The sequence below is a fragment of the Helianthus annuus genome, chromosome 12, assembly GCF_002127325.2.
Source record: "Helianthus annuus cultivar XRQ/B chromosome 12, HanXRQr2.0-SUNRISE, whole genome shotgun sequence".
Lineage (NCBI taxonomy): Eukaryota > Viridiplantae > Streptophyta > Magnoliopsida > Asterales > Asteraceae > Helianthus > Helianthus annuus.
The window spans coordinates 2,653,515-2,681,159 of record NC_035444.2 but is presented as its reverse complement, the minus strand read 5'-3'; the positions used below and the strand labels follow the sequence as shown (position 1 = coordinate 2,681,159).

The 27,645-nt window shown below is 33.8% G+C and overlaps 2 protein-coding genes across 2 annotated transcripts; one reads left to right on the top strand and one right to left on the bottom strand.

Moving 5' to 3' along the window:
- Window positions 1–243: 243 nt before the first annotated feature.
- LOC110893801 lies at window positions 244–2,915 on the bottom strand. The gene is made up of 3 exons (XM_022140933.2): window positions 2,728–2,915; window positions 1,741–1,856; window positions 244–802 (listed from the first exon to the last, which is right to left on the bottom strand). The coding sequence occupies exons 1-3, from the start codon at window positions 2,830–2,832 to the stop codon at window positions 457–459; spliced, it is 567 nt and encodes a 188-aa protein (XP_021996625.1). The 5' UTR covers window positions 2,833–2,915; the 3' UTR covers window positions 244–456.
- A 2,204-nt stretch (window positions 2,916–5,119) lies between these two features.
- LOC110896233 lies at window positions 5,120–5,623 on the top strand. Its single transcript, XM_022143697.1, has one exon. It carries the CDS (start codon window positions 5,120–5,122, stop codon window positions 5,621–5,623), a length of 504 nt encoding a protein of 167 aa, XP_021999389.1.
- Window positions 5,624–27,645: the final 22,022 nt, after the last annotated feature.

Sequence of the window (27,645 nt, the reverse complement as noted above, 5' to 3'; positions counted from 1 at the left end):
ATGCAGGGGCGAAGCTTAGTTATGTTCCGAGCCCCCCCCCCCCCCCCCCGAACTTTTCGATGCGTAGTGTTATGAATAGTACTTTCGTATAGAAATTTTTTAGGTATATACGTTTCCGCCCCCCGGTTTCGAAAAAATTGGAGGGGGGGAAGCTTCGCCAATGTCAACTGGAAGGGCACTAAACACTGGTTAGTGTGAATGCAATAACCGAACCAAACAGCATACCATAACAATCCCCACAAGAACAAAGAAACTCTGTAACGGATCAAAGAAACCGCCATTTCAATATTTCATCACTGTTTGGCTTTCCCATGTAAATCTTTAGTCCGTTCTTCGCACTTAACTAACTATTACAACCGTCATTACTAATACATGAAGACTAGAAAATGTGAACGGATCTGCAACCTATCTCAACTAACTATTACAACCGTCATAAGACGAATAACAACAGACTCGTTAACCAAATCCAGGTGGCGCATCCAAATCTTCATCACTACCATCACCTTGCACATGTTTATCATCCTGCGCGTTATCATTCTCCAACACTTTCTGTTTTCCGTCAACCACTTCTTTCTGTTGTCCTTCCACCGACAAATCATCGACATGTATTACATTTACATTCTGTTGTTCAACACGTGTTCGTTTTAGTTCACGCGCTGCAGACCCATCATTCGCCGTCCGTTTTGGCCTCATCAGTTTATCATAAACCGATTTAACCGTTTCTGTTATCTCCGTTTTCATTCCATCAGGCGACCGTATTAACTCCCACAGCGCAACCGATATCTGTTCGTTTAACTTCCCTCTACAATTCCAAACTAATAACAATATAAAAACCAAATATAAACAGTAACAGTAACACTAACAGTAGCAGCAGCAACGGAGGTGTACCAAAAAAAAAAAAACACGGTTTTAGAACCGAAACCGGAAAAAAAAAACAGAAACCGGTTTTTTTAAACGGGTTTCAACCCGAACCAAACCGGCTGTTTGTAGACGAGTTAGTGTTCTTGAAGTTTGAAACCAGTTTAAAAAAACCGGGACGGGTTTAAAAAAACCGGTTTAAACCAGTTAAAAACCGTTTTTTTTGCCCAAACCTGTTTTAACCGAACCAAACCAGTTAGTACCAATTTGGGTTCCCATCGTATAAAACCGGTTTGGTTGAAAACCGGACCGGTTTTAAAAAAAACCCGATTTGTACACCTCTGAGTAGCAGTAGGAGTAACAAAAAAAACCGGGTTTTTTGCCCCCCCCCCCCCCCCCCCCCCCAAAAAAAATAAACCGGTTTGGTTAAAAACCGGACCGGTTAAAAAAAAACAGTTATACACCTCCGAGTTGAAGTGTACAAAAAAACCGGTTTTCTTAATCGTTTTTTTTAACCAGTTTCAACCCGAATCGAATCGCCGGTTTGTATACAGGTTAGTATTCTTGATCTTTGAAACCAGTTAAAAAATCGAAACCGGTTTAAAAAACCGTTTTTTTTGCCCAAATCGGTTTTTAACCGAATCGAATCGATTAGTACCAGTTTGGAATCCCACTATGTAAAACCGGATCTGGTTTTTTAAAAACCGTAATCTTTCCCAACAAAAAAAACCGATTTGTACACCTCTATCTCTGAGTAGCAGTAGAAGTAACAAAAAAAGACGGTTTTCAAAAAACCGGTTCGGTTAAAAACCATACCGGTAAAAAAAAACGATTTGTACACCTCTGAGTAGCAGTAGGAGTAATAGTAACTAACTAACGGACCCGACTTCGTGATGAATCGCATCGGACAGCTGTCGAACCTTCGTGTTCTCAACTCCGGGACGGTTAAGCGCAACCGACTCCTTAACAATCGACACGATGCTGTTACGTAACTCTTCCTGCACAATCAAACAGAACATATTAATATATTATCATCAGATCACATAGCGCTGTAAACGAACCAAACGAATATGAACAAGGCCTTGTTCATGTTCGTTCGTTAAGGAAATGAACATGTTCATGGGATGTTCACCGAACACTTACCGAACGTAAGCAAACGCAAACGAACACAAGAACACAAACAAATGTTCATTAACATACATGAACAAAAACGAATGCTTATGCACACAAACAAATAGAGACGAACACATATTCATTTTAGAATAAAATCTGCATTTCTCATCACCAAGATTAAGAAGAATCCACCAAACTTAAACAAGTACTTAATATAATTATCCGAACATAGTTGACATAATTGTCATAAGCATAACTAACACAAAAGTTATGAACTTTCTCAAGCTTTATCACACATTGAAATTAAAATAGTCAAACGAGAGATGTTGGCAGAGGTGTAAAGTATAACTGGCATTTCAAAATTAAAAAAAAAAAAAAAAAACTAAACCAATGAAATAAAAGTATAACATATAAAAAACTTTATGTAAACAAACACAAATGAACGTAAACGAACTAACATAAATGAACACGTTATCGAACGTTCACGAACATAAACGAACAAACGCATCCTCTGTTCATATTCGTTCATTTAACTTAACGAATGGAATATCTTGTTTGTGTTCGTCCATCTAATAAACGAACATAAACGAACTTTCCACCACAAACTGTTCGCTGAACGTTCGGTTTGTTTACAGCCCTCCGATCACATCAGAACAACAACAGTCACTAAACATTATTATTATTATAAGTTAACAATTACGAAATTCAGAAAAGTTTATATGTAAAAAGTTGGGAAATTTAGACGAATTGACTGACGTTTTCTTTGATTTTGCGGATGATTTTGATCCGGAGCTTGTCGAAATCGCCATCGTCCTTTAGCTTCGAGATTACATCGTCGCAGGTAATGTTTCCGTTTTCCATTAATGGAGATTGTTTCTTTGTAAATCCAGGGTTTTGTGAAATTGGGGTTAATGTGTGAAATTTGGGGATTAGGGATTTGTTTCACTAAATGATCGGGTCGGGTCGGAACTTTTGTACCGGATTTTTTGTATTAATGATCTGGATTTTCTTTTGTAGAATGGGCCTGAGGATTCGTTATTAATGGGCCTGTTTACAAGTCATAATTCATGCTGGTGGAGTGAAATCATGTGTCCAGGATTTACAAAATGTAAATAGAAATAAAATTGGGTGTAAAAGTCACTAGGCGCTAGTCGGTCGGTGAGGTATCGGCTAGCGTTAAGATTGATCGGATTAGGTTTTTTATATGTAATTTTCAGTTTTTTATCTACATATACAAATCTTTATAGATAAATATTTTAAGTAGAAATGTTTTAATCCCTCCTCGACCCTTTTTTTAAGTATATAGGATTGAACTAGGGCCGATTAGAGCCGACTACCGATTAATAGATTGACTAACGGAAAATTACTTAGTGGCTAGCTGACTAGCGATTAATAGCCGACTACCCGATTTCTACAAAGTATATGGTTATGATTGTATTCGATGTAGAATGTTAAAGCATATCAATGAAACGATTCGACCAAACACAAATTAATCTAGAAAAGGTAAAAAAAAAAAAGAAAAAACAAATACTCAAACATAAGTTTGTTAGAGTACACTTTTCAAACAAACGCTCCAAAATTTCATCCTTAAAGGGGGAATACACCTACTCCATCATCAAAAGTAAAAGGTGGTGTTCTTCATATATATTTAAAAAAAAACCCACGTTAATTCATACAAAATAAGATTTTGGAAACTCTTCATTAGATTCCAAGAACTAGTGAGTAACAAGTTCAAATGACTTTGAAATAAATTTTGAATAGTTCTTTAAGACTCTCAAAAAAATAAACCCTAATCCATCACTGATTAGATGTTAAAGTAAAACAATAAAACCTTTTCAAACAACACATTTTGATCAATTTATGTCAAAACCACATCATTATAGCGCGTCAAAAAATTATTTTGTCTTACAATGTTTCTCTTAACACGTCTCTTGTGTTTGATAATTATTACAAGTTTTAAGTCCATGGACTATTACGATCAAAAGAATTTTTGACGTGAGTGGTAGAATTAGGAACATTAGTTTCTAGGTATTTAACTAAAATGTTGATAAAATAACGCTGGAGTAGAATCAAATATAAACAACATTTCGTATATAAATTATAAGAACCATTTAAAAAGTGTAATGTGACATCCAACTAGTTATAGAAAAATGGTAAAATAATAACCCAAATAATATCAGTTATATTGAATTCACTACAATTATGCTAACAAGCAATTAATTCTTTATTTGGAATTTCGTTTTAGTGCTGATATCATTCACATATATGCTAAAATCAATTATCTTGATTAATTTTCATGTGCTAATATGATTAAAAAAATGCTACTTTTATGTATGTATTGTTTTAGTATGTGCTAATTTAACATTAGGATCTTGTTCTCAAGGTTTGTAGGAAAAATATGGTTTGTACCTTTACCAACCCCAAATGACGCTAACATGTCATAGTTTTGATGTAAATAAACTATAGTGATACGGTTTTTTAAAATGTGTCACATAATGTTGGATGTGAATCTGTGATATAACATCATTTCACTTTATTTAATAATGGTGATACGGTTTTAAAATGTTTCACATAATGATGGATGTGATATAACATCGTTTCACTTTATTTAATAATAATAATAATAATAATAATAATAATAATAATAATAATAATAATAATAATAATAATAATACCTGTAGAAAAAAAAACAAGTTTAAATATTATCTAGTATATTTAAGGGCTGTTTGTTTAGCTCTTAATAAGTCTCTTAATGGTTTAACACTTAATGGTTTAGACTGTTTGTTTAGCGAGCAGATGTCTGAATGATTCATACATTTGCCTCTGAATGATTAAACATTATATTGAGTCTGAATGGTTAAGACCTCTTATCTGAATTGGTCAAACATTTGCCTATGAACAGTTAAGCATTATACTGGCTTTTAATTGTTTAGACCTCTTACTGGTTCAAAACTTAATGATTCAGAACTCTTACTGATTTAGCATTTACCCATTAAGAAATTCCCAAACAACCCCTTAGTTGAGTAATACAATTCAAATTAACCAAATACCTACTTAAACCCTAGCAATCTTCAACATCAAGCTCTCATAGCATTGCACACAACCCTACACCTCTCTCTCTCCCTCTCGCACACACACACCTACAAAAATGCTTCTAAGAACCTCATATTCTCACACCAAAAACTTCTTAAAAAAGACCATACAAAGCTTAAAATCCTACATTTCAGGAGGCTACCAAAGACTACCAAAAACCCCACCATGCAACCCTTATTCATGCACCCGCAACGGTGGTTGCGTCGGAATAAATGCAACCCACTTCAACGCGAACCTAACCATCAAAAGAACCGGTAGCATGAAGCTTAAAGTACCAAACTTGACCCTCAAGAGTCAAGAAAACAAGAAGTTGTATCATGGGAAAGATGAGTCATCAAAGTGTTTGGTCACAAGAAAACTTAAGGAGTTGGAGATGATGGATGAAACTGATGTTGATCTTGTTGTTGATATCGAAGAGGTTCTTCGCTACTATTCTCGATTAACATGTCCGATTTATCGCGACATTATCGACAAGTTTTTTGTGGATGTGTACTCCGGGACATTTTATCTTTCTCGTGTTGAGAATTTAGTGTCAACAAAACGATTGATTAAAATTTAAAGGTGTGTATTTTGTTTTGTGGGGATTTGATGTTCGATAATAAAATATAAGGGGACTAGGGGTGGTTCACTAGTGATAGAATTTATCACTCACAAGCACCAATCAAGTTTCGCCATGTCATTGACCATTTTTCCATCACTCACAAGCATTTTTAGTAGGGGTGGTCATCACTCACCACCACACCCAACAATTTCCCCCCAACCAACAAATACCCTCACAAACCAAAATGATAACGCGTGAAGGAAATAACGGAAAATGGTTTGCGTTAATGTATAACGCGTTATGTAAATGAGGCGGGGTGGAAAAACTGAACTTCCACGCGTTATAGATTTGGCCATCACGCGTTATTGATGACCGCCCCGGGTCCTCTAATAGGCCATGCATGGTTGATTGTGTCCTTTATCTATTATATAAGTTACATATATCTTGTAACAATTATTATTAGATAGACATAGACATATGATACAAAGGTCCAGTCGATTTTACTTTTAGAATAAAGAAAATCTTAAATTTCAAATTTGTTTTTGTTTTGAATGAACTTTATTATAACGGCATCTTTTTTATTCAGACATATCTATACATTAAGTGGTTGTTTCGCAACTTCTGAATATGTTTTTAAAATATTATTGCATGCAATACCTAATTTTTTTTTAGTAGAGTTTTGCCCTAATCGGTGAAAGTTTGAATTTGGTAACTAGAATCGACAGAGAGTACATAAAATAACTAAATTATAGGTTGAGTTATAATAGAAACGATTTTAAAATAAGAAGGGTAAGGAGCTATCATAAAGTGACAAGTGTTCAAAGATGAATAAGTGGGAAGGATAATTTTGTCCAAGAGAACAAAAATAATATCAATATATAAGTCACATGTTATTTTCCCTTCACTTTTTAAATGTCCATAATTTTTATACATCATTTAAAAAATATATATTCATAAAATCGAGCGTCGTTTTATCTTTAATATGGAGTACTCTATTGTTACAGTTTTCAAAAAAAATTGAAAACCCAGCTGTATATTACACAATGGACATAACGTAAAACACAATGAGCGTTAAATTAAAAACACAATGGAAAGTAAACAAAAAACACAATCGATGACAACAGATAAAAAATACAATAGACAATAGAATAAAACACAATGAGTATCAAACTAAAAAAAACAATGGAAAATAGACTAAAAACACAATTGATAATAGCAGATAAAAGACACAATGGACAATTAGATAAAAGACACAATGGACATCAGACTAAAACACAATAAATAACAGACTACAACACAATGAACATCAGACTAAAAACACAGTGAACAACCTAATAAAGCACAATGAACAAAAAATAAAAACACAATGACAACATATTAAAATACAATAATCATAATCAATAACACAGTGTATACTCAAATATAACACTATCTTTATTGTATCATAAGTTGTGTTATAAGTTTTGAGAAAAACACAGTGCCCTGAACACAAATTAACATTGTGTTATAAGCTTTAATAATAACACAATGTATAGAAGTCATACTACCAAAACCCAGTTAAAAGACACAGTGATCTGAACCTTTAACACAATGTAAAGAAAATTTAGTAAAAATGATTTTTTTTATTTTTTTTTACATAGCAATATCATACCCATATTAAAGATAAAAAACGCTTGTTATTATGGTGAATTTTTTTTTTTAAATATTGTATGAAAAAGTTATGAACATTTTAAATTGATGGAGGGAATTGACATGTGTCGTGCATGTGGAGAGAGAAAATAAATAAATCTAAGACTCCTTTAATACAATTCCATTATCTTCTTTTCTTTAAAACTAATATCAACCCTCTAAATTTTAAATCAAAGGACCAAAATCTTTCTTACCCTTCTTACTTACTTTTTCTTGTATTTGATCCTAACCCACTAAATTATATGTAGATGATATATATATAATTCTTATTGTCATATTAGTATTAGGAGTTAGTTACATCATACATGTATAAGGATAAACCTATGTGTTTATATGTATATTAAACATGAATTAGTTATTTAGTAGGAATGTTTCTTCAATTAGTAAGTAGAGTAACTTGTTTTTAAAACTTACAAAAGATGCCTCACTCAAGGTATAGACATTTTATAGCATAGTTGGAGCCTTGATTAAAATTGAAGGATTTTGTATTATTAGGAGTCGAGCAAAGTTTAATTTTGGATGAGCATAAACGTACTGTGGATCTCCATAGCCGTTTTAGTTTTTTTTAGTAGTGTTACACATATGTAATACTATTTTTTTCATTTTTTTTTGTATTTTAAAAATGTAGATCTACAGCTAAAAAATGCTAAAAGTTTTGGTGTTTTTTAAGCTTTTTTTGGTAGTTTTTTCATTATCTGGTGTTTTTTAAGCTTTTTTTGGTAGTTTTTTCATTATACATGAGTTTTTTCATAATTCATCCCCATAAATGAAATTGTTTCATAAAAATTACTGAATTTAATTGCATAAACAAATATTAGTTATACATGTTAGATAAGCCAATTAACATGGGCATTGTTATCTACCATGGATCCGCTGAGGTTGTGATCTCATCACAACATAAATGGAGATCAAACAGTCACATTTCGTCTTCCTCACCTTGGATTGGATTTGCAAAATACCATGAATACGTACGTATAGGTTAGAGATCAGGGTCTTCAGACCACCCTCTGACGTTCAAGTTAGTATTGATGCTTATGCATTCACGTATGAATAGCCGGAAATATGAGTGTATGTTGTATTAGGGAAGGAGGAGATCCTTACACAGAGGTGAAGTATCCCTTATATAACAAACACACGACATGGGATTTTCATGAGCCTCTATATGTCTGGTCTAAAATCATTGGACCAGGCCCAATCTAAAGGTGTACTCTACTAGTAAAGCTCAATAGGTATGGTTCACAGAAACTGACGGGCCTAAGCCTGTTTAAATTGGAAAATAAATTGGACACATTAAAAATCAAATTGAAACCCACCGTCACCGTTCATCACACAAACCAACCCACTACCACCATCACAGTTTTTTATTTAAAATTTAACCAACAAATATGAAATAATATATAACGTAACACCAATTAAACCAAAACTTTTATAAGGAAATTCTACACAAATCAAAGCACAAAATTTCTATAAAATCATAAAATTTTACAAATTAATTAAAAAACACAAGTCAGACTAAAAAATTATAAAAGAATGACAACTACTACTTAGGCTACACGGTATGGGGGTCGGCCCCGGCCCGTCGCGGGTCGGCGACGGTCCAAACACCGTGCCGCCCCCTACCGTCCCCGTCCTCTCCGTCTGAATCTAGACGTTGGCGACGATGCGTTTATGGTGGGCCCCCCAACATTTGACCGTTTGAAATAAAAAAAAAAAAAAAAATCTAACGGCTATAATTTAAAAAAACACTCATTTCACTTCCATTTTTATAAATACTCACATCTTTAACCCCAATTTTCACAACTTTTCACCCACTACCACCCCATCTCTCTCACATTTTATAAACCACTCTTCCCTTTTTATAAAAAAATCATCATATTTTGTACCATTTTTTACCCGCTACCACCTCATCTCTCGCTAAAAAATTATCATGGGTTCACCCGTTTCTTCCATTTCTTCAATTTCTTCTATGTCTTCATCGTCTTCGTCCGAGTGGTATTCATCATCTTCGGAAGAGGATGTTATTATGCACAACATGATTATGAACGCGCCTCAGGTGTTCATGGCGGCCGCTGAAGGGTCGTCCCAACCGCTAACCAGACGAGCAAAATATAACCGAGACCAAGAAGGTATTTTAATTTTTTTTTTCCTTATGTTTTATGTAGATTTTAAAATGTATGTTTTAATTAATTAATTTCATTATGTTTTGTTCTAAATTTATAGCCGGCCGCGATAAACTAGTAGCCGATTATTTTGCCGACGAACCCGTGTACCCAGCCGAGATCTTTCGACGTCGTTTCCGCATGAGTCGTCAACTGTTCTTACGTATTGCAGGCGACATGGCCCAGTCTGATCCGTTTTTTACATTGCTAGGGGGCAAAGGGGTTTCAGTAATTTACAAAAATGTACGTCAGCCATTCGCCAACTTGCGTACGGTTACGCACCAGATGCATTAGACGAGTACATTAGGATGTCTGAAAGAACCGCACGTCGATGTTTGTACAAGTTTTGCCAATGGGTTGTCAAATTGTATAGCAAGCGATACCTGCGGAAACCGAACGCAAACGACGTTCAAAAATTATATCAAGCACACGAACAGAGACATGGTTTCCCAGGAATGCTCGGGAGCATTGATTGCATGCACTGGCAGTGGCAGAACTGCCCGGTTGCATGGCAAGGTCAGTATACTAGGGGAGATCAGGGACATCCGACTATCATTCTAGAGGCTGTTGCGTCACAGGATCTCTGGATATGGCATGCTTTTTTTGGTCTACCTGGTTCACTCAACGACCTCAACATCATATACCAGTCACAGATTTTTGATGATGTAGTGGCGGGTACAGGTCCAGACACAAGCTTTACGGTTTCAGGGGTGGAGTACAGGCGAGGTTACTACCTAGCCGATGGGATATACCCAACGTACTCGACAATTGTTAAAACTGTCCCGCACCCGACCGACGACAAAAGGAAAAAGTTTGCAAAGTTTCAAGAGGGCGCAAGAAAAGATATTGAACGGGCTTTTGGTGTTCTACAAAAAAAATGGCACATCATTTCTATTCCAGCACGTTCGCAAACACCAAGGAGGTTACGACACATTATGTACGCTTGTATCATCCTTCATAACATGATCATTGAAGACGAAGGGAGAGCGATATGCGATTACGACGAAAACGCGTCTACTGGAAATTCTGTTCCAGTTAGTGAGGAACAACAAGATTTGAACGCCTTCGCTTTACGTAACGAGTACACACATCACAACCTACAAGCGGACTTGGTGGAGTATATTTGGAACAACGCTCAAAACGAACCCGCCCACCACATGGAAGACGACGACTAGTAGCTTATTTTAATATGTTAGGATATTTTTAAGTTTTTTTTTTTAACTTTAGGTTTTTAAGTTTATGTTTTTTTAGTTTTTTTTTTAAGTTTAATTTTTTTTTATGTTTATGTAATGTTATTTAATATTAATGAAAATATTTTATTACTTTATTTGTTAAATGTTTAAAAAAAGTTGAAGATTAAAAAAAATAACAAAAATATAAAAGTGGTGGAGGATGATGACTAGGACCATCCTCCCATGCCCCCTAGTTTTGAAGGATGATCCATCCTTGGGAGAACTATGACGTGTCGCCTACGTGGCGAATCATCCTCCAAGGATGGTCCATCACCATACCATGTAGTCTTAGGTCCTCATCGCCTAAAAAGAACGTATATTAATAAATGTAGCCATCAAAACTTGGAACATGAAAGAAAGATACATGAACATAATATCTTCTTTAAAACTAAATATCTTAATATTCGTCTTAATGATATATTGATCTTATTTCGTACTTCGATTTAAAAAGAAAAAAAAAACGAAGAAAGATACTGTGAGGTGTGGGGGGCTTGGGTTAAGGACTTGAGGGCATTGCTCGACACGTGACAGATGTGGGATCCACAAGGTGTGGTATGGCATGGTTTCGGCTGGCATGGCCTGTGTATTTTGTTATTTTTTAAACTATTTAAATTTTTTAAAAACAACACTAATTAAAATAGAAGATTACATACAATATTTTTAAAAACTACAAATAAAATTAAAAAAATAAGCTACATAAAATTAAAAAATAAAAAATAAAACTTCAAGATTTCTCCGTGTTATATTTTATTCATGATTTCTTCTTTCATATCCAACGTCATTGCCAATGGTGGGCCGGTAAGGTGATCGACGGGCATGACGAAAAATTTCATATCTTCCGCGTTTTTCTTTTAGATATACCTTTTTATCTATGACGCTTGGATATTTTTCCTCAACTCGATCCTTTGTTATTGGAGGAAATTAAATGTATCAATTTTCGTCCCAAGATCTTCCAACTGGTCGGTGTACAGCACTTTTCGAGGCCTAACTCAGGGCCGAACCCGAGGCGAACCAGATCTCGTTCTTTGAATCCGCTTTTTTGACGTGTCTCTGCCGGGTGGGCGGGAAGGAAAATCATCAAAATCATCCTAATTAAGATCAAACTCTTGATCACGAGCATTGGACTGAGCTTGGGACGAGGGTGTTCTTGCCCTTTTGGATGAGGTTGACTCGCTAGCAGGAGAGACTCTCGCCCCATTTCGAAGCGTACCTACATACATCCCAACAATGCATGTACTTGAACTCGTTCTTCTTGTTCTCTCTCTATGCTAGCAAGGCATTCTTGATAAAGTCAACCTCGGTTTCACCGCTCCTTGGCGCGTTCTTCGCCTTATGGAAACAAACGTTGAACGCGGTGACGTGCGTATTTATGTCACCCCACTTGGACGAGAGGCTATCATTTTCACGATACACCTCCGCCCTTTGCATTTGCGTATGAAATGATTTCTTTATTGAATCCCAAAAATCTTTTTTGTGTAGTGAATTCCCTATTCCAAAAATATTTTAAACATTATAATAAAACTTAAAACAATAATATTGTAAACATTAAATATGTTATATAAAAAATAACATGAATCGGATTTTGCGATACGTCGATCCAACATCTTGTCAAAGTAGTTTCTTCTTGAACAGTCCACTTTAATTGTGTTCGTTGAGCGACCGATATTGCTTTCTCTTCATCCGTTTTTTTCTTGTGGCTTCTTTTTTTGGCCGGTTTGGATGACGAACCACCAACATATTGCGGTTGAGTTTTGGGCACGGAATCGGGTTGGGAAAGGTTAATTGGAATAGATGAATCATCGTATGGAAAGTACGTGTATACACGGTTTCCTATATACGATGTGATTTCGGCTAGATCGGGACACGGTGAGTATACTAAACCGTGTGGCGGTTGTTGGGGTGGCCGTGTGTAAGGGGTATTTGACGTTCAGAACAAAATTTACGTCAAAATGTAGGGCAGCTGAAAACGTACATAAACATAAGCACAAAAACGTATTATATTTGACCCGACTCATTTATGAAAAAAAATTTAAAATTTACGTTAACACGTAGATTAACCGAAAACGCACATGATAATAAGCATAAGAATATATTATATTTGACCAGACTCATTTCCGAGAAAAAAATAGGTCAAAATGTAAATCAACTTGAATTTATACTCACGTGTGCATAAATTAAACACGTAAAACTCAAATAAAAAGCTTTTAGAAATTTAAGGGTTTTTTTAACGACGAATTTCTTTTAATCCGTATTGTTTATAGGACTTGAATCCAAGACCTCCATTCTCAAACCTAAGGTGTTTAAAGGCTTTGTCTTTACTAATAGACCATCACCCCATTGGTAAAAATTTAAATGGTTGTAAGTGTTAATACTAAAAGTTGAGAAGTAAAAGTAAAAAAATAGAATAAAACAAAAAAAGAAAAAAGATATTAAAAAGATAAAAAATAAAACTCAAATTACTATTGACACATGGTCAATAATTATAGTATATATAATATAATATATATAATATAATATATAACATAATATCTTCATTTAAAGGAACAAATCGAAAAATTCAAACCTTTAGAGTGGAGGGAGTGCTTGTCTCTCATGACAAACTTGTCACAACATCTCTCTTTTTAAATTTCATGTTAGCGTCAAATCAACTTTTTCTACTACTTGTCTCTAACTTGCCACAACTTGCCAAATCACATGAAATCATACGTCTCTCTTCAGGGCCGTCCCTGAGCACTCTAAAAATATTTAGGCACCCAATCGATATAAAAAAACTGAGCCCAAACTGTGGTCAAGTGAAAATGAATAAAAAAAATAAGACCTTGATGTTAGAGACAAGCCTTGACAAGCCTTGAAATGAAACCCTAGATAATTTTGAGTAGGCTTTTTCCCTCCACCACCAACATTTTTAAGTAATAAATGGATGTATATACTAAATATACAATTTACTATATATGTAAAATCTAATAAAAACCTTTCAGACCCTTTGAAAATTTGGGTGTCGGGCGACGACACAGGTTGGCCGGCCCAAAAGCCGACCCTGTCTCTCATGCTTAACATGCCACATCCAAATGTTTGATTGGTTAGTGGGAGAAAAGAGACCCACCCCAACCTTTCGATTCATCCGGCAAGGGAAGCAAAGGCTTACCTTGCTTGCCGCTTGCCATAACTCACTGAAAGCCAAGAAATGGAGCTTGCCGATTCCATGCATTGTTGCCCCACGTTGCCTATTATAGTTTGTCTCTCTATTCCGAGCAGCCTTATGTGCATGCCTTGTGCAAAATCTGTTGTAAGAATAAACTATCTGAATAGAGTTTTAAGCTGTTATAGACTTGTCTTCTAAAAAAATTTTAAACCTTGAGCTCGTCTTTCCTAATATTTAGAAATTATTTTATCAAAATACATATATCATTATTTAGGTATAAAATATATTATTTATTTATTTTAACCATAATCTATACTATATAATAAAAGAAACCATGTTTGGGACACTTGTCATCATATTAGGCCATGTATTCTATGGATAATTATCATTTATTTAGTTTAATATTTTCTAATTAGTTATAGATAATCTCCTACGAAATATTATTTAATTTAATCTCTTCTACCTAATTATAGATAATTATTATTTATATCTATACAAATAATAAATAAATAAAAATATTTTACTATATGAGAATACCATTGAACCGATATGTGATCACAAGTTTGAAAATAAGATATTCAAATTGAAATATTTATGTAGACAAATGATTAATTAACTTAACATATAAAAAGTAATAATTAAAAAAATCTCAAGTGATCGAATGAAATAAATAAAGCTTCCCATACAATGAAAAATTTTTCTGTGTTACTTTCCGGTATTTTCATCTTATTTTTTTATTTATCTCTTATATTAAATAATAATAATAATAATAATAATAATAATAATTTTAAACAAATATTTAGGTGAGAATAAACGTTTGTTTTTTATATAATTATAAAGTTACATCCCGAGTTTTTTTTTTTTTTTGAACGACCAACAGAATCAATCATGAATACTCTCGGGGCACCCACTGGACCAAATGGAGTACTCAGAGAGTAACCCGAGTCCACAATATACTTTGGAGTTCGGTGATTGAAACTATGGTAAACTAGGAATCAAAGGTTTCCATTTGAAACTGAAATGTTATAATAGGTGAATAGTACACCAAAGTTCATTTTTAAAAGATAAATCTTGACGACTGTAAGTGTTAACCTATGACATTATATTTTATTCAACACGTGCGATACACGATTTCTTTTAAGATATATCATTTTTTATTATTTATTATATAAAATTACATTTATGCAGCCCGTGTAATACACGGGGTTCAAATCTAGTTATATATATAATTATTCTTATTATGTAATATACACCTTATATACTAGAATATAAATATAAATTATTATATTTATACACAATCAGCTCATCTAATCAAGTGGTATGTGAAGTTTGGGCTCGAGTTCAACTATTAGAAGAGCTTATTATTAGGCGTGAGCTTGTTAGCTTAGCCCTAGCTATTCAAGTCTTTAGTGGCTGATCTTATGTAGTTCACGATGAGTTCTTGTTTAGGCGAGTTTTGTCTTTAGCGTTTCAAAATCTTGCAAGTTTTAACCTTAAGACCAAACCTAGTTAGATTTTTTAGTTAAATATGGTACTTATTACCGAGCTAGTTGCCTGGAAGGCAACAAGGTATTAGTTGATAGCGGTATTAGGTTTGACAAACTTTACACCGTCAGGGCCAGCCAGAGAGTAATTCTAGTAAAGCTTTTGCTTAGGGTCATATTTCTTAAAGGGCCTCTTATATTAAAGGTTCATTTTCTATATTATATAAATTTGAAGTTTCATTTTCTATACTATATATTTAGGCTTGTGTGATGTGTATTGTTGGATTTATATAATAAAGAAACTACATGAAACCCAAATAAAGTACCGATCATTTAGTTTATTTCAAGCTCAAAAGTCAAATTATTTTTTAGTTAAAGTGTTTTGAGTTTCAAGAAAAAAACAAAAGAAACGTCTCCCTAACGGCAACGAATATCTGGTGGAGAAATCATCGGTTTGATAAACACTGCTTCTATAATTTCGATCATTAATAGCTTCGAATCGATTTTGTGTAACTTCTAATTGGTACGGTATTAACTTCGTATTGTTCATCAGTCATCGCCAATCATTGTAAAAGCTTCGTATCTATAGTAAAATGAACTAAAGAGTGTGACCTTTAAACAAATAACACATACCCTAAATTGCTAATTGTATAATGGTATAATTATGTATGGTTTTGCCTAATTTGCTCGATTATTTTATTAGTTGATTTTTCTTGAATGTAATCATTTTATGCTTAATTGTTAGTTTATTGATATTGCCTGATTTATATCATAATCGTTTATGCCCTTTAGTTTGCTAATCGTTTATATCATAATAGTTGAAAACTAAAAAGCTCTTTTGTACTCTAGTTGTTGAGTACTTGATTCCCAAAAAGGGCCCTCATATTTTATTTCGCTTTAGACCGCCAAAAACGTTGAGCCGGCCCTACAGACCGTGCTGGGAGCCGGGTGTGAACTAAGGATCTTAAACATTTGATCAATGCGGATAGACATTGATGAGGGCACAACAAACATGACAGTCATTCGGTATCGAGTTTATTATTCGTGACATGTCTTTAAACTAAACACTTACATGATTTAGGTTAAACAAAACACTCATATCTGAGCTCGTTTATTTTATGACCTTATTTTTAGATTCGAGCTCGTTCAAGATTCCACGTATTTATACACGACACGTACCTTAAAAGTATTTTAGTGAATATATTTTTCTTTTTCTCTAAATGCGAAACAATGAATGTGGTCTATCTTACAACAAGAAACACACTTCGTTTCATAGACGCACTAAAGACATGTTAATAATGCCCAAGACCGGATTAAGAAGCATGTTGCGCACGTTCTTATAAAAGGAAACCTAAATCATTACCCGACAAAAACAACAAACAAAGAAAGAGGGGAATATACACATATTTGAAGATGAGAATATTCTTGTGTAGAATGAACAAGACATGAGGAGGATTCCACTATTGTTTGATGGTGGGTTGAAGATGAAAATCAAACGTCCTTTGTTGCCTTTCACTAACTACGATATGATAAAAACCACTTTTACTTTACCCGACACTTTGTTACTTGCATGCCACTAGAGTTTTATTTCAAAAAGCCTATAAAACACCCTATAGCTAATATCGGTATCGTGTCATGTTCAAATGCTAAATGGGTGTGGTCGCCTTCCTGTTTTATTGGCCTCAGATTTCAGAAATCTTATAAAACATATATAAAAAGCGTTCTAGAGAAAAAAACTTAATATACCGTCATGAAAATTATGATAGGATATCACATTATAGTTTACATATACGTGATGTAAAAACTGATGTATGAAATGAATTCAGGTTAAAACGAGTCACTAGAAAAACTATAAACTAATTCTAATTTAGTATGGTCGTTATAGTTAAAAATTTGAATGTTTAACAACTAGGATTGTTTTTTTGGACCACCATGCAACCACTTCACTAAGCTGATTGTTAACCATAGTTTTAAGATTTTTTAGTAAAATTAGATTTACAACCCGTCGTAATGCGGCGGAGGCGTAAAACCGTGCCAAATAGCACCAATGCCACACCACCGTCAACAACAACCAATAATAAAGTTACGGCGTGTTAATGCAAAGAAATTAGACTGCAATGTAAAATATAGAAAATAAAAATTAAGTCGATTTAGGACTTGCGCGTTGTAACGAACCTGTCAAACGTGAAAAAATAGACGACGTGAAAATGTTGAACCACACACACACGTTGAGCCGTGTTAACTCGCAAAATCTAGTACAAGGCGTAAAACGAAACATAAAAACGTTGAACCACACACGCACGTTACGACATTTTAACTCGCAAAAGTTAAAACGAAACGTAAAACAAAAAATCTGCCAAAAATATGACAAATATGGAGACCAAAGTTGAAAGTAAAAAAGTTGTGAGGTTAAATTGCAAAAGATGAAAACCTTTGGCTTAAAAGTGGAAAGTCAAATAGATTTGGATTAAAAGTATAATTTCAATTTTCTTTTGAAAAACTCCTAAAACATAATAAGTATAACACCTATATACACAATTATGTTGTTAATTTATATTTTGTTAATGCTAATAATAATGAATACGTTTATCAGATTAGAACAAATTTTTTACATTTTTTAAAATGCAACCAAATGAATTTTAGGTTAATTTAACTATATACTTTTAACTTAGATAGAAATAGTGGCTCTTCCTTTTCAGGACAATCATAATATCTTATCTTCCCTTTTGGTGTTAATTTACTTTTGAAAAACAAGTGCTGATCAACATGGGCTTTTTCCACGCTTTTTGGAGCACATGTAATTTTTAGATGGCTAAAGTCAGAAAACTAAAGCTCAACTACTGAACAAGAACATGGGCGGAACTTCACTAGAACGAGGAGGGGTCTTGGTCCCGTTAACTTTATTCTTTGAACTGTATAGTTTAATTCTATTAAGAGTAAAATGCACGGATAGTCCCTGTGGTTTGGTGAAATTTCACCTTTAGTCCCCAATTTTTTAGAATTACACTCTTAGTCCCTGTGGTTTGACAAGTTGTTACTCGGATAGTCCCTGAAGCGGATGAAGGTTACTCGGATAGTCCCTGTGGTTGGACAAGTTGTTACTCGAATCGTCCATGTGGTTTGACAAGTTGTTACTCGGATAGTCCTTGTCATTTCACACCCACTTAACAAGAAAAACTAACCTCCATCCGCTTTGGGGACTATCCGAGTAACAACTTGTCAAACCACAGGGACTAAGAGTGTAATTTTGAAAAGTTGGGGACTAAAGGTGAAATTTCACCAAACCACAAGGACTATCCGTGCATTTTACTCTTCTATTAACTTTGAAAAACATTATCTATATTTGGTTTTGGGATATTGGCCTCTAATAATTCTTACTAGACATCATTGGTCATTGGTAGTCCCACATTTTTTTTATTCCCCTTGACAGTCCCACATTTCAACTATTTTTTCTCCACCGGTCCTCAGTTAAAAAAACTTAACAGAGTTAAGTTTTTTTTTATTTTTTTTTTCCGAATTACAAACTGACGTTTTAGGGCTTTTGATCAGAACGAGGATACGGGTCGAATGATGTAAAACTTACTTTGAAATTGTGCTCCAAATGACGAAAACAGTGCTTCAAGTTGGGTGTTTAAACTTCCAATTAACAAAAATCAAGTCGTTTGAAGCATCGTTTCGAGGTAAGTTTTACATCAATAGACTTGTATCCTTCTGATCAAAAGCCCTAAAACGTCAGTTTGTAATTCGAAAAAAAAACTTAACTGCGTTAAGTTTTTTTTAACAGAGGACTGGTGGAGGAAAAATAATTGAAAGGTGGGACTGTCAGGGGGAATAAAAAAAAGGTTGGACTGTCAATGACCAATGACGTCAAATAGAGATTATTAGAGGCCAATATCCATTTGGTTTTTTAAGTGTTAAGAAGCGTTATTTTAATTTCTAGATTAACTTTTATAAAAGTTGTATTAAGATCAAATACAAATATGTTTTATTGTATTAACATAGGAATAACTAGAGTAATTTTCATTTGAATTAGAGTAATTATTATTAAGCCACACCAAAAGTAATAATAATTACTCTAGTTCAAATAAAGATTACTCTAGGTATTTATATGTTTAGTAGGTTAATTTTATTTGTATCGGATCTCACCTCTATAAAAGTAATTATACATAAGCTTATGGAACAACTAAAATCTATCAAAAATAGAAGGAATATTGGATTTTAATAATTCAACTATTCGTCATTAGCCGTTAACTATCTCAACTTCAAAATAATCACTGGCACTCACAGCTATTAATATATTTGTCTCCAATGAACCTTGACTAACAGAACCGTAACATCGTTAGTCTCTGGAAAACCGTTTTTTGCTAGAAAAAAAGGTTCCTAAAGGTCCAATCTAAGGTTACAATAGGGTTTGAGACAAAAATATTGAGTTTTCCGGCCAAAAAGTTGAGTCTGCCGGCCAAAAAGAAGTTTTTCGGCGACTTCAATAATTGAGGTTTTTACTAGAAAATGTTCCCAAATTTCTGTAATAAGATTACAAAGAGGTTTGGGACGTAAAGGTTACGTTTTCTGGCGACTGAAGACTAATGGCTTTAGGATCTATTAGTCAGGGTTCAATGAAGGCCAATATATTAATAGTTGGGACTACCAGTGATTGTTTTTAAAGTTAAAAATGTTGACGGCTAACAATGAATAATTAGAATTATTAAAATTCAATATTCTAAAATAGAATGCATGTTACGATATCACATGTATCATAATCAACTTAAATTATAATATAATAGAAATAAAGATGGGTTGCATTAATTAGTTTCAAGAACGTACACATATGGACCACAAAAGAATAACCATCGAAGAGGGATGAAAATGGACCAAAAGTCCAATGCCATACCATGTGCACCCACAAAGGTGCAACCCGTGGCTCGGTCCTACAAAGGTCTTGACATCTAACCCACTCTTGATCACACCGGGGCACCCACCCATGGACCATCCACCATCTTAGTTTTGCTTTGCTTTGCTTTGTCCTACCTTATAATTGTAAGGAATTTTTTCAAGAATGAAGATACTCAATGATTTGAGAAAGCGATATATAAACGTTGTCATTGTAATGAATAAATGTTTTGAGTAAATTGTCAAAATGGTCCCTGAGGTTTGGTCATTTTTATTACTTTAGTCCAAAACTCAAACATTTTAAATCTGGATCTCTATGGTTTCAATTTTGTTGCTATTTTCATCCAAAATCAAAATCTAGTCAAATTTTTCAGTTAACATTCAGTTTTTTTTGTTTTTTCCTCCTTTTTAATGAAGGGCAAAATGGTCTTTTATCATTTTATTATAACAAATTAAAAGAATCTAACAATTTTGCCCTTCATTAAAATGAGAGGAAAAAGACAGAAAAACTAGATGTTAACTGAAAAATCTAACCAGATTTTGATTTTGGATGAAAATTGCAATAAAATTGAAACAAAGGGACCCATATTTAAAATGTTTGAATTTTGGACTAAAGTGATAAAAGTGACCAAACCTTAGAGACCATTTTGGCAGTTTACTCAAATGTTTTTTTATCATGTTTGAAAACTATTCATTGTTGAATATGATATCATGAAATAGGTATGGGTAATTTATGACGTCCCTGTGAATGTCACATGCATATGGACCATTAATTTCATTGTGCTTGTACCACTTACTAGCATATAGAATTAATATGCATACACTACAACAAATTTGTGGATATACATACGACATTGGTTACGAAACCAAAATATACGTGTTTATCTTTAAATACGTATATAAATTCAAGTTGATTTACGTTTTAACGTAATTTTTTTTCGAAAATGAGTCTAGTTAAACCATAAACCGTTCAAAGTAAACCAGATCTATAAATTTTCATTCATTTTGATGGTTTAAATTAATACTAACAAGCAGGGGCGGATCTTAGTGGAGCCGTGGCAGGGCCACGGCCCTGGCAAGTTTTTCGGTCGTAGTGCTAATTTTCCGCATTTCGATCGAAATTTTGTATATATACTATGTTCGGCCCCGGCAAGTTTTTCGGCCGTCATGCTAATTTTAGTGTCCGTGTCTTTCGGCCCTGGCAGGTTCAACGGGCAAGATCCGCCACTGCTAACAAGTAACAACTATACCATTGTATTTGGTAGTTTAAGCTTTATTTAATAGGTTAGTTTGATTCGACTACTAGTTGAACTCTTTAATGACAAATATAACTGTGACCAGTTATAAATCGATATCGAACTATGCTATCAAGAAAAGACAAATCTCTACATGAAATATCTATTATTGTATTTGGTTTCTATCCATTTCATGATCATGACTTAGTCTTCAAAAATAGGTTGATTTAGGTAAGCTTTATTTGCTAAATGTGTAGAATTGGGTCACTCAATTTACATAGGTGTTATTTGTTTTTTAAGAGGTAAAATGTCTGCAGTCTGCGAACCATATCTTCAGACATCTGTAGAAGAATAGGTGGACCAAACCTCTGCAGTCTGCAAGAAGAAGACTGTTTGTTTTTAACGTATGTAGACTTCTAAAATAAACTGGTGGTGGACAGTGATGGTGGTAGACGATGGTGGTGGGTGGTGGTGGTGGTGAGTGGTGGTGGTGGTGGTGATGGACGATGGTGATGGATGGTGGACGGTGGTGGTGGTGATGGATGGTGGTTGGTGGCGGACGGTGGTGGTGATGGACATTGGTGGTGGGTGGTGGTGTTTAACCCTCTGCAGACCATAGAAGATTTTAGAAGTGGTTGGGCCAAGTCTGCACCAAGAAGAGCTCGAGCAGACTTTTTTAATGAAACGTCTTCAGAAAAACAAACAGTCTACGCGTGGCAATGTCTGCGCATGGTCTGCTCGACGCAGACAGAAGAGTCTGTGTAGAGCTTTTCAGAAAAAACAAACAGCACCATAATACAGTATTTCAAAAAACTTGCTAATTTAGACCGAGCCTAAATAGGCCAACACCTCCCACCGATATTGTGTATTGCCACAACCTACCAGTCACAGTCGTTAGGACCCCTTTCATTACTACCACCTTCTATCATCGTCACCACAACATATCTGCCACCATTGTTGCCGTTATCCTGCCTTCACCTCCTTCATTAACCACAATCACCACCAACAAGTGTTGCAACCATCATCACCGACACAGTCGTCATCGCCACAATTACCACCAACCCCTACCGCCACAGCCACTGACACCTCTAATGACGCAAATAAAATTTTACGTTCTTTTAAAATAACCCGTTTTGACATTATCAGATATTGACTTGATCTCGTTTTAACCCATAGTCAAACCACAAGCTCGGCCAAGCTAAGTTTGTAACTTAAATACTTACAAAAAAAAGTAGATGATAACAATAAATTTTGTAGGTATAAACATTTTCTCAGACAAACTGGTACCTGTTATGATAACTTTTTCGCTTATTCATTTACGCAGTTTGTATTTACTTCATCCTCAACAAGCAGAGTTTCATAATTCTTTTACATGTTCCATGAACAATGGATAGTCTTTTATAATTCTTTTACATGTTTACATGAACAATGGATAGTTTTTTTAATATATAACGAAATGTTAAACATTTACCACGGCTTGCCAAATTTATAGCTATAAAAACTAGCATAATGTGTTTTTTTTTCACACAATTTATATCGGTGTGTTGAAGTCATTACAACAACATTTCAAAATCTGCATACACTTATTACGTTTATCCTTTGTGGATGATTGGTTTGTCTTTGTTTATATATATATATATATATATATATATATATATATATATATATATAGCCGGTTAACGTAAAATGTGTTTTTATAATAGTCATAAACAACGAACATTAGATTCCAAGATTTAAATCTTCAGCACCTTGGGCTTTGACCCTTGTCTTTATTTTTTCTCTCTAGATTTTGTTGAAATTAAGAGAGTAAATAGGCTGATTAGGGTTTGTAATACTCTTATATACATGATAATCATGGGCTTTCCATCCCAAATATGATCATTTTAAGCTAAAAGCCTTTAACCCCCCTTTTTTTTAACTTCCTACTCATTTTATTAATAAACCAATGTCATTATTTGAATATTATGGCTTTTGGGGAAGCCTTTAAATTGGACGTGCCATTATACATAATGGCATGTCACGTCCAATTTATAGGCTTGGTTTTGTATCCTCTAAGAAGTTTATGTAAGGATCATGTTTTCGACGTAGAAAATGATGTCTAGGATTGTTTTAGCATGGTATTATATTGAAAAACACCAAAATAATAATTTAAAGCATGATTCAATGTATGTAGACATGAAATTTAAAATACAACTACAACACACAGTTTAATTTTTTCGGCATGGTGTTTTAAGTTTTAAGATTAGAATACATTGCTTTGTGTTTTTAGTTGTTACGTTTGATGTTCTTTAATATAATACCATGTCAAAATAATCCAAAATATCTTGTCTAAGTCAAAAACATGTCTACATGTCGATTCCTAGTGAGTTAAGAAAATCAAGGAAACCTCATCTCTACCATACATCCAACTAATCAATGGTGGAGATTGAATAAGTACAACAAGTTTCTTTTCAGAGAAAATGTAACAGAGTGCAAAAAAATGTAACCAGCTTTTTCTCTCATCTCTCCTCTCACACAAAAGGTGTAACAGTTGTAATTGTTACACAAAAATCTTCCTATAAAAATGTACCATTTTTTTCCATGCACCCCAAAAATTAAAACTTCGTAAATTCTAAGTTCAAAAATTTTTACACTCCGTAACTTCTGAAAAACTACTTTCAAACCCATAAAAAAGGTAACATGTGAAGTTACGAAAAATGAAATGGTGGAAAATGTAAGATATGCACTTCTCTCTCCCCAGTTGCAGAAAATGTGTTACGTAACACGTGACATGTTTGTATCCACCCATTTGAGTTTGTTTGGTTTTCTAAACTGAATAGGGATATCTCTCTATAATTACCTCTCTCTCTCTCTCTATATATATATATAGAGAGAGAGAGAGAGAAAGAGAGAGAGAGCGGGGAGGGAGGGAGGAAAAACCCATGTGAGTTCAGAAACTCGATCATTGGATAGACCACATGTTGCCACTTTTTGTAGCTTTTTCAGAGATCTGACACGTAACAGTTTTTGTCAGGAGAGAGAAAGATAATATGTTACACATGTTTCATTCATTTATATATATGTAACATTACATATTACACTTTTTTAACAAGAGATTTTGCAGGGTTTACGTAACATTTTCGAACTTAAGAAAATACAAAATTAAAACATATATAAACAAATTAATTGATTAGTTTATATCTACATAGTCTAAGAAAATACAAAATTAAAACATATATAAACAAATTAAATGATTTTCTTTTTAGCAATTTAAGATTTTTTTTGAGTATTAGTCCGTCTCTACTTGTTTTGTTAAAAACTACAAGTATTTGATCACTATTTGGAAACACTTAAGCCGACATCACACCGTTTCAAAGTCATATTCTTCTATTCATTCATTTATTCAAATCACCATCACCCTCTTTCATCTTCTCCTAACTTCAAAACCGTAGCCTACTATTATTAATTGTCCAATTAAATTATGACATAAAACATTCACCTGTTCAATTATAAGTTCTTCATTTGTTCTTGAAAAGCTTGATTATGATATTTTTAAAAGTTTGATTACGATATTCTCTCTTTGGTTTGCATGCTAAGTTGACACATTCATCCATCCGTCCATTTGTCATTACATAACTAGTAGTTTTGTCTTAAATTGGAGTAGGGCCTAACCCAATCATTGATATAAACACCTCATATTCAAATGATAGAGAGTTGTGGTGCACCCTGGTTAGACCTCTACCCACCCCTTATGATGATAATCAAAGTGGTCCATTTCTTATCAAACTACCTAGCTTACCTTTCTTATTAGAGCATCTCCACCACACCCAAGCGGATGGCGTCTGGAATGGCAGATTCACAAAGTGGACGAGGGGGCTTGGTCCGGTTTGGTGCAGGGACCACCCGTCCGGAAGCACAAGGTGGGACCCCACACACACATTTGTTTTTTAATGTATTTTTTATATAAAAGTGGAGTGTGATGTGGAAGTTTGGATTGATTTCGTGTTTGAGGAAAAAACAATTGTTATAGGGTAGAAGTTTGGAATGATGTAGCGCACTGAGATGGCAAATCCAGATTTCAGACTTGGTGTAGCACTGCAAAGATGCTCTTAGGATATATGAGAATTCATCATTTTTCATGAACAAATCTCACTACCTTAACTACATCAAGTGTATAATGCAACTTAAGTTAATGATTGATTCTCCTTTTTAAGTTATGCAATTTCTCCAATGCGTTAATGAGTCAATAAGAGATTGATTCTCCTTTAAGTTATGCAATTTATCCAACTCTTGCTTGTTAAGAGTAAGTAAAGCCCACAAAATGAAAACAAGAAAATGGATTAAATGAACAAACCCTAATTATATGTCATTAGTATATATCTTCAAAAAGAGATTAAATAAATAAACATGAAAAAATGATGTATTTATGTCATACTTAATAGCTATGTAATTAATTTATAAGTTGGGTAGAAGTAACAATAATTACTCATATTTAGGTAGGTAGAACTAATAAAACAGTTAGCACCGTTTCCAGTGGCGGAACCAGAACGATTTAGTTAGGGGGTCAACATAAGCTTATATTCTATACCAGTTCAAATTAGGGGGTCCATCTCTAAGTTTGTTCTTCAAAAACTCAAAATTTATAAATAAAAATTCAAAAAGTTCCGGTTATCGGAGGGTCAACGGACCCTCTTGACCCCCCCTCTGGTTCCACCCCTGACCGTTTCAAGATAATTTTTACATCAATCGACTCGTATCCTTGTTCAGATCAAAAGCCCTAAAACGTGAGTTTGTAATTTTGAAAAAAAACATAACTCCGTTAAATTTTTTTAACTGAGGACTAGTAGAGGAAAAATAATTGAAAGGTGGGACTGCTAGTTAGAAAAAAAAAAATAAGACTGTCAATAGCTAATGACGTCTATTAGGGATTATTAGAGGCCAATATCCTTAAAATTAAAAATAGTTTTGTTATGCATAAAGTACTCTCTAAATCGATGGTCGAACACAATTAAGAAATTATTTTCTAAAGATACTTAAAAATAATATTTTGTAAAACACGTAAAAATATTGTTTGAAACGTCTTAAACATGGCTTCTAGAATAGTATAAAATGGAATGTTAAAAGATCTAAAGAGTTTGAATAGGATTAAAACTCTTATGGTCCTGAATTCAATTTGGTGTATAAAAGGGAATGTTTAAAGATCTAAAGACTTATGGTCCTGAATTTAATTTGGGTTCAACTGAAAGTGTGACATTTATAATTTATTCACTTGTTTAATGTCGGCTTTGAGCTAGTGGTCAAGAGGGATTACCTCTTGTGAGGAGACCAAAGTTCAATCATTTGGATGTGTAATTTACTATAGTGTTTGGGAAGAGGGAGGGGGTGAAGCTTAGCTGTTCATATATATATATATATATATATATATATATATATATATATATATATATATATATATATATATATATATATAAAGAGAGAGAGAGAGAGAGAGAAAGAGAGAGGAAGGTTAACGTGCGATGTATACGATATTAAATCACGCATGTTATAAAATTTAAATCTTAATCACGTATAAAGACAACCACATAATCACGCATGAACAAATCAGATAATCAGCATGAACAAATCACATGAGGTAAACCCCTAATCATGCATGTTATATTTTATTCATGCGTGATGAGGGTTTGAATTTTATAACATGCGTGCTTTAGTATCGTACGTATCACAGTTAAGGACTATTGTATTTAAAACTTTCAATATATATATATATAATAAATGGCATGTGTCCACCATGAGTTTTATTTTATTATATAGTATATGGAATGTATATATATATGGATATGGATGGATATACGTTATAGACCGATTCAAGATAGTCAATCTTTCGATAGACAGTTGAGTGAGTTAGAATTTAAAAAAATCGATTAAGAAACAAGACAATACTTTGCAACCAATTTTCTTCTTAATTCATTCCAAACATAGACTGCTAGTTTTTATAGGCACAATAACAAATAAAACCAAACTAGAATAATACGTAAAACTAGGAATATAATAACCCACTAAATATGAAAAATAAACAAGGGGAATAATTAATAACTTGCAGCAAGCACCTACGTTCATGGACGAATGCATGGTATGAGCATTGTATGGACTACATGGTTTGATGGCACATATCAACACGTATATGAATAATTGATACTATATACAAGAACAGGCTTTTACATAGATACCTT

Bases quoted from the DNA above. Each gene is read 5' to 3' on its own strand.
- LOC110893801 (XM_022140933.2), bottom strand. From the start codon at position 2,832: ATGGAAAACGGAAACATTACCTGCGACGATGTAATCTCGAAGCTAAAG. The intron at 1,857-2,727 runs GTCAGTCAATTC...TTGATTGTGCAG, and splicing joins TCCGCAAAATCAAAGAAAAC to GAAGAGTTACGTAACAGCAT. The intron at 803-1,740 runs GTCCGTTAGTTA...TTGGAATTGTAG, and splicing joins GCGATTCATCACGAAGTCGG to AGGGAAGTTAAACGAACAGA.
- LOC110896233 (XM_022143697.1), top strand. From the start codon at position 5,120: ATGCTTCTAAGAACCTCATATTCTCACACCAAAAACTTCTTAAAAAAG.